The sequence below is a fragment of the Limulus polyphemus genome, unplaced genomic scaffold (genome assembly GCF_000517525.1).
Source record: "Limulus polyphemus unplaced genomic scaffold, Limulus_polyphemus-2.1.2 Scaffold649, whole genome shotgun sequence".
In the NCBI taxonomy this organism is placed as follows: Eukaryota; Metazoa; Arthropoda; class Merostomata; order Xiphosura; family Limulidae; genus Limulus; species Limulus polyphemus.
The window spans coordinates 417,521-426,041 of record NW_013666259.1 but is presented as its reverse complement, the minus strand read 5'-3'; the positions used below and the strand labels follow the sequence as shown (position 1 = coordinate 426,041).

Sequence of the window (8,521 nt, the reverse complement as noted above, 5' to 3'; positions counted from 1 at the left end):
AAATCTTTATTTGCTATTTTCAAGCTTTATCTGAAACTTAACTACAATAGAATATATAAAGTTTTCTAACCACAGGTTTCTTCTAAACAACATGTGACAAACACTGGATGATTCTCTCTAATGTTCTTCTGATTTCTTCGTCACTTTCATGTAAAGTTTTAATTCATTGGCCAATAAGAGGAACTATTAATGCTAAAATGTAATCAACCTAACTACATCATACTACCAACAGTAGTAAAGAAAGTTTTCCTAGAAACTGTTTTTTGAATAAATGTAAATTCTAATTATAATTAACAAATAATATATGCTTGATTGATGGATTAAAAATTTCACAGGTATCCTAAAAAATTAATTCATGGACTTGACTCAGTTACTATACTTCAGTCTAAACATTTTGCTAAAACTCTCCAGTAATAAATAAAGTTCTCCAGTACAATATTGGATACACAAATCACTTGGATAAATACAAGTTGTTGCTTGATTTATTAAATTAACTTTTTATTCTACAGTTTAATGTCACAACATCATAATTGTATCTCTGTTTCGTAATATACATACAAATACTTAAATTATGTTAAGTTAAATGCTAATACTTCCAGGTAACAGTCTAAATAAACCATGTAGTTATTTTTGTTGGTTCCTCAACTGAACAATGTTACATCCAAGTAACGTACCCATTTATAACTTTCCAAATTATATTTCACAAAAACATAATTGTGCAGTATAGATCTACTTAAGTAATACATTCAAAGAAAACATTTTTCCACATTACTTTTGTAATGCATATAATAGAGGGTTAGGGTTAACTTGCATTCTGCTCGTTGAACCCATTTTTATGCATATAAAAGCTCAAAAACCAATGCAAAAAAGATTAATCTATCTCACGCATCTTTATTTTTCTACAGGTCCAGGTCTAGCTATTCGTGTTATATGTGCAGAAGATACTTACATGGAGAAGGATTTTTCAGAAACTAGTGTTTTAGCTAAGGTTATTGTAAATTATGGTAATGCTCTTGAAAAAGTGAGTAAAACGTCTAATTTTGATTTAACAAAAAATTAACACTATTAATTTCATTATTAAATCTCTTCTTTTTAAGTTATATAATTGTCACATATCTTAAGTGTTTAACTTCACACTGTGAAAATGCACAATTTGAAGAAAGATCATGATAATGGTGTTTGTTTGTTTACAACTTAATTTTACCGTTTAAAAAAAAAAACAAAAAAAAAGCGGTTATACTTGCAGCAACTAACAGGATAAAATAAAAAGTTTTGTAATTTGAATTTAACAACTGTTTAAGATTGCATATCAAAAGAACAGTTTTTATCCTACTGGTTCTATTAATAGATCTTAAAATTTCACTATTATACTTTATTTTTAGATTGATACTTAAGTTTGTTGTGTATAGTACTTATAAAGAATATAATGGTGGTTGAATAAACTAAATTTGTAATAGGCACATTATTCCAAGTACTGTCAATAGAAGAATCTTGGATTAGCACATTATAAAACAGTTTAAAAGGGCTGTGGAAATTGTAGCCAAGAAAATGTTTGAATTTAATTTTTTATTTCTCTTCTGTTAAGGATAAGCCTTAATTATAGGTACAGATCAAGGTGCTATAAGAAATAATTAAGAATTTTTGTACGAATAAAAACCCTAAGAAATAAAGCTTTCTTTTCAGTTCTTAAAAAATCTTTGTTACTACTACAATTTTAGTAGTGTTTTCTCTCCATTACTTATTTAATGGGCTTGGCATGGTTTGGTGGTTAGGGTAATCGACTTGCAATCTGCGGGTCCCGAGATTGAATTCCCGCACCAGTCATACTTGCTCTTTCAGTCATGGAGACATTATAATGCAATGGTCAATCCCACTATTCATTGGTAAAGAGTTGACTGTTGACTTGCTGCCTTCCCTCTATCACTTTAAAATTTGGAACAGTTAGTGCAAATAACCTTTGAATAGCTTTAAACAAACTGTGCTAATCACTAACATTACAGAAAATATCACTGGACAATTTAAACCTAATTCAGTAATTCCTTATATAATCACATGAAAAATACTCTATTTTGTGATGTCATTATAGCCTTATGTTTATAATGATGACCACCAAGACACATTTTTGTGTGGAACATGACCTGTAGCCAGATATGTCATGGTCACTACATGAAAAAAATTCTTAATGGTTTGAGATAAGATGTATTGTTATGTGGTAGAGATTCACTACTAATAGTATTACTTGTGGCAAATCACAAATAAGCTTGAATATTTTTTTATTTTTTTTCTAGAAACATGCTCTCATTAATCGTGTACAAAATACTACAAATGAGGAGGAGCAATTTTTTTTAATTAAAGTGTCTCGGGAATACGAGCTGACAACTACACTCATACCCATTCAAAGTGTAGGAGTTCAGGTAAACCAATTTATTTTATTCTAGCAATGATAAGGAAAAAAATTAATTAAATACTAACACAGGTTTCAATTACAGTTTTGTCTTGGTAACTCTGACAATATTAAAGAGATGAAGCACGTATCGATAAAATTTACTAGGTTTTGTTTTTCACAAATTTGCATGTAAAAGAAACGTGAAGGGTAAATCATAAAAATTTAAATAAACATTTTATTGTTTGTACTTGTCATTACCAAAAAAAAAATTAAATAGCTTACGGTTTTACTCAAAATCCAAAGACTTGGTAGTTAATGACTGTATAAAAAATTACTTTAAATTGTGACAGATTTTATGTTTAGACTCATAAACAAGTGATTTTGATTAATTTCTCATAAAGTAGTGTAAGCTGAAGAAGGGAAAATATCAAATATTATAAAAGGAAGTTTTAAAATATTGATAGAATTTAAGAGTAGGATCTAATCTGTGATTTTTACAGCCAATGCTGACTTTTTATATTATGCTAACCTCTTCAGAATGGAAAACGAACATACAGTTATGCACTGGGCCTTTCAAGTAACAAAGAACCAAGAAATTGGGAAGATATAATGGAATTAGCAAAACTTATTCCGAGGATTTCCCATAATATTAACAGGTAACCGTCACTATTTCTACAAACTGCTTTGATAGAACAAATAAGCTTATTTATAAATATTTGAAAACATCTTTGTATCCTCATGAGTTCACTACACAAATTTTACTTTTTCCTGGTGTGTGAAAATATGTAAAGAATAATTTTGTTTGAGATAGTGGCAGGTACATCGTGCCATTTAAAATGGGCTACATTTTCTTGGGGAATAGCAGTTAAGCAGTTCCCTAGATCAGACTGCATTTTGTCATTAACCTTAACTGTTGTCTCTCTAGTGTCATTTCAAAATTAGGGAGTTAGTGCAAATAGTCCTCCTTGTGCCTTTGGTCCTCTCCCGGGTAATAAAACAGTGAATTTTCATTCTCCTTCATTGGTCTAGTGTAGAGTTGGGTTTAGCTAGTTTAGAATTTATACAAGTCTGCCAGAGCTTATGCACCCGATGAATTAGAGAAAACACCTTCCCTCCTCTCTATACCACAGCACCTGTAAGTGCTACATTTTAACTATATGGCATCTTGAGGTGTTATTTCCTCTTACAGAAAAAGAAATGAAAACAAGTACGAAAACATCTATTCAGGTATCTGAGGTTATTATAGATGTTTATTAGAGGTGATTATAGACTTTGAACTACATTTTTTATTGTACAAACAAGCAACTTTTCAAAAACAGTTTTTTTCACTTGTTTTTGTTTCTTGTCTTATAAGTCCACCTAGTAACGAGTACTGTATGTGGTAGACTTTGTTTTTTGTATGCGCTATTCAGCTATGTGTTACCTAATTTCTTATATACAAAGAATGCAGAATTCTTTATGATAATAGAATGTTTTTTTCATAGAGTTGTATACATATGTGGAGATGCAGTCCAGTTTCCTGTGCAGGATATCACTCCAACCTTCCTTACCACAGGGGTTTTAAGTACTTTACGACAAGCTGATTTTTTGGCACAGAACATACTGCATTCTAGTGGCTACTATAATAAAATTTCTCAGATGACTGTTATTCTCATTCCCGTTCATTTTGACCGTGATGTTGTCTCAAGGCAGCCATCTTGTCAACGGTCAGTTGTGATCCGGACTTTCATAACACACAATTATATGATGGGGATTCCAGCCACACCTGATAAACATTTGTCCCTGGAGGTGAGTGACAATATATAAATACAATAAACATACCCTGTTTGGGCAGTTTTTGTATTTTACATTTTTCTCATTTATCCCTTTGCCAAGATACACAGTGAAAAATGAACCATACAAAATCTACCTTGTGCTTTTGATACTTAAATAAATTCTATGAATATACTTACTTCAGCTTATTTTGTCGTAAAGAAGTAAAGATTACAATTCTTTCAAAAAAAAAAACAAGGTCGTTTTTTACTTACCTACATTTTATTTTGACTCAGCTGTTATGTTCATCATTTTTTCTTTTTAAATAACTGATGGGTAAATAAACGACTAGTTAGTGATCTAATATCAAACAGATACTTGATAATATGATTAATAATTGTCTTGATCAAAATCACTTGCAGAAAGCATTACCATGTGGAGATCTTTAAGGTCATAGTTATGACCTTTCGCGATTAAAAAAAATTCTTGAAAAATGTTTAGCTAATTTTTTAGTGGAGGATGGTGATTTTTTTTATTATATTTATACCTAAATCTAAGCTTAACTTTTTATTTCAGGTTATGAATAAGATGGTAGCTGAAATACAAGCAGTTCCAGGTGTGTCTCGGGTCCTCTATGACCTTACACCCAGACCTCCTGGGATGACAGAATGGGAGTGATTACGTTAAATTAGTGTATAACAGAGTATCCTAAAATTAGGTGCACAGACATGTGGAATGAGATGGGGATTTACTGTTGCTCTAAAGAGATACAACTTGGAATAATTGCTAATTTGTTTAATGTTTTGGCTGTAATACATGAAATTTTGAAAGTGGAGATTTTATTTTAGGGGTTTTTCTAAAAAAAAAAAAAAAGTGACAAAATTTAATTGTAGTTACAGTTAGTTTCATTTATATAAATATTAACTAAAATTTTATTTTGTTAAAAAACTGAGAAATGAAGGTTTGAAGTAATATGAAAAGGATGTGTTGTAATGGTTTGAAATAATGGCTCCTGACAAAATAAAGCTTTTTAACTTAATCAAAACTATTCAGCTCAAGAATGAAAAGGTGTATTTATAGAATCATAATTGCTTTTAAGAAAAACTATCTTGTAAATATTGAAATAATTCTTGAGGGAGAGAAACTTGCTTTGGGTGAGAAGGGGGGGGGGGTTCTCATGTTGTCTGAATGTGTCTTTTTTTATCAATATGTTATGTCAGTTATTTGAAAAAGTAGACAAATAGAATAATAAAGTACAGATATAGACTTGTGTTTGTATAATCTTTGAAATACGTATTTGAAGTCAGAAACAAATGTTTGAAAGCAAGTACAGTTGACTTGACAAAAAAATGTACTTCTCTGGACATGGAAAGAGCAGTAATTAACATTTCAAGCTGGTGGTATATACAACTTAGTTCAAAGTTGCTTTAAGTTGGTAATTAGAAAGAAAGTATCCTTTCAAAAGCTTAATTATTACTAATTTTTCAGTAAATCATTGAAAGTAAAAAGAACAAATTAATGTTTTATATTTGATTTCTGTTTTGATAGTATAAAATGACATGGGAATAATGCCCTCAGAGAAATTTATTTTATTACATTTCATATCTGTTTTTAAGGTAAGCCTTTATTTGGACTGCAGAAGATTGTTTACAAAACAAAGATTACAAGCTAACTAATACAACTGTGTTTGGAACTCTGAAAAGATTAATTTCAATTCCATCAAATTTTTATCTCGGCTAGCGTTAAACTAAGCTTTAGCGAACGTTAAACAGAAGTGAAAATTCTTACCAGATTAAAAATTTTGTAGATTTTGTTAATTTTTGAGACTCATGAGATGGATTAATGTTTTGTAATTTTTTTTTTCTTCTTCTTGATTGCTTATCTGGATTTGAAATTCATTTCAAAGTTATCTCCAATATAAAATATTAGTCTTCAGCAATGAAATATGGACAAAAATTACAACATAATTCACCTGGAAAGTTTAGATTTTAAAATCCAAGTGAAGTTTTTCAATCAGCATTTTGATGATATTGATTTTATAAGTGTAGGTCTTAAAGACTAATATAAATTAGAAAATATATGTTAAATTCTAAAATACTTTTAGATCTTACATTGGATAAAAGATACAACGCGTATGAACCAAGATTGTTCTAAATTATGGTTTGCTGTAGGCTTTTCAGTTACAGATACAAGAACAGGTACCAATAACTGTTGTATAGAAATAACAGGTTGTTTTTTTTTATATAAATGTTCAGAAGGAACAAGAGAGAGTTTCTTTGAATCTACAAGTTTACTGTGATTCAGTCACTAAGGTTAGCATTCGAACTAGATGAGTGTGAGCTGCGAGACAGCTTATGTTGATTGTGTGGTTATAGTAAATGTTAGTGTTTGTCCAGCATCTGAAGCAGCAACTGTAAAGAAAAGGTGATTTGTTTTTAATTGGAAAAAAAAAAACTTTCTCCTTATCGTTAATATTATAAGCCTAAAAAATTATTTTCCATTAAAAAATTACAGCAAGTAGGAACTCAACATACTTGAGCTGCAAGAAAATAAATATGTTAAATTACTTAACCTCTCTCTCCCTCTTTCTTTAATAGCTAATTTATCTGAATATATTTATGTATTCACTTTTTTTTACTGTGTAAATGTCAAGGTGTCCATCTGTGATATTATCATAAAAGTCCGTTTTTCTACATTACCTCGATCAGACTGTGTTGTTTCTTGATCTACATTAATCTCATTATGTGCTGACTTGTTAATTACCCATCTGCTTAGAACTCATCTTTCATGAAATAATTACATTTTTTTTTAATCATTGTTAGTTTTACTGACTACTCTGCAAACAAATTTAATCTCAATTTTTGATAGAAGTTCAAGATTTGTTTCTGCTCATACTTCAAGGTTTGTGTGTTAGTTGAAGAGCTTATTTTCAGTGAAACAATATTTCAGTGGCATATGTGTTATTTTGTCTTTTTGTACGTTTCTTTGCTAAAACATGCTATTTTGCAAATTAGCAATCTCAGCTACAAACAGTCAGTCTTTGAGAAGCAAAATTAAACAATAGGTTGAACAATTGCCAAGTTTTTTATATTTTTATTCAAAGAAGGATGACGTTTCGAGCTAGCGCTCTTCATCAGATTGTCTTTGAGAAGCAGTCAAGGCATTCTGAAAAGCAAAGAACTAGAATTGGCCCTGCTGGCAGAATTTCTCCATCTTTCTACTTCAGTCTTTCACTTCTTGCATCAGGCCCCAAGAAGATTTGAACTGTACCATTTGAATTAAGCATAATTACTAGTTGTACATGAACACCAATTTTTACCGTTGTTTACAGAAATATGTCTTTACTAGATCTTTCCACAGTTTATTAACAACCTAAAACATTTCAGAAATAGTAGAATAGTAGCTTCAACTCGATGGTTGTTTTCTAACATGTACGTAACCTTCCTAAACCTCTTCCTCCAAAATCTCCATGTGAACATTTGAATAGGAACTACAGATGAAACAGAAAAAACAACGACAGGAATCTGACAGGAGACAAATGTAATTCACAACTTCATCTAACAGTATATTTAGGAATAAGGTACAATCAATCATAAAGAAGTGTTAATTTACGGTAAATGGTGATGAATATCCTTATTAAAATTAAGAATGATTTTCGATGGTTAATTTACTATGGAATTGATCATATTTAATATTAGTAACAAATAAATTAGTTCTTGTTTTTCAATGTGGTTGAAGCAATGTTTATCCTTGTTTTCCATCTTAGTGTTGCTATAAAGTTTACAGTAAGTTATTTCTGTTGAATTTCTGCTAATGATAACACAATGTTTATGTTTGTCCAGTGGCATTTTTTTTTCTTTTGTGTCTGATTTTAAAACAATAAAATCTTGATTAACATTGAGAATTTTTGTAATATGCTGTATTCATTTGTGTATGTTAGTTGACTTGGGGTAGATATGAGGTAAACTAAGAGTGGGAAGGGGGTCCAAGGTTTATTTGACCAAGTGAAGCAAGGGAAGGTTCACCTCAGGTGAACTCATTATGGCTGGGGTCCAGGGCTTGCCTTAGGGCCCTAGAACCTCTTAGGTTCCAAATTAAATGTATTTATTCTCCTGCTTTTCTTGAAAATAATTTTCCTAATTTTGATGCATTTTCACTGGGACAGATTGAAAAGTGGGGTCCTCGCCCCTGCTCTCCCTACACCACTTTATATGGCTTTATTAATGTCACTTTGTGTTGTTCAAAACAAATTAGAAGAGAAAGTTGAGGACAGAAAATAAGAAACAAGTGTAAAAAAAATATACCTATATTGATATTTGGGTATTTCAGGTGGGGGGGGGGGTTAAATATAAAATACTACATTAATAAGATACAGTTCTGTAA

At 30.5% G+C, this 8,521-nt stretch overlaps 1 protein-coding gene across 1 annotated transcript in view; it reads left to right on the top strand.

The window, feature by feature from the left end:
• LOC106459702 (GMP synthase [glutamine-hydrolyzing]-like) overlaps window positions 1-6,592 on the top strand; it is a 29,235-nt gene extending 22,643 nt beyond the window's left edge. The window contains exons 11-15 of the mRNA XM_013919349.2: window positions 906-1,021; window positions 2,289-2,414; window positions 2,924-3,042; window positions 3,871-4,174; window positions 4,715-6,592. Of these exons, the coding sequence (XP_013774803.1) occupies window positions 906-1,021; window positions 2,289-2,414; window positions 2,924-3,042; window positions 3,871-4,174; window positions 4,715-4,816 (767 nt within the window). The 3' untranslated portion in view covers window positions 4,817-6,592. The remainder of the gene's footprint in view (window positions 1-905; window positions 1,022-2,288; window positions 2,415-2,923; window positions 3,043-3,870; window positions 4,175-4,714) is intronic.
• The last annotated feature ends 1,929 nt before the right edge of the window (window positions 6,593-8,521 follow it).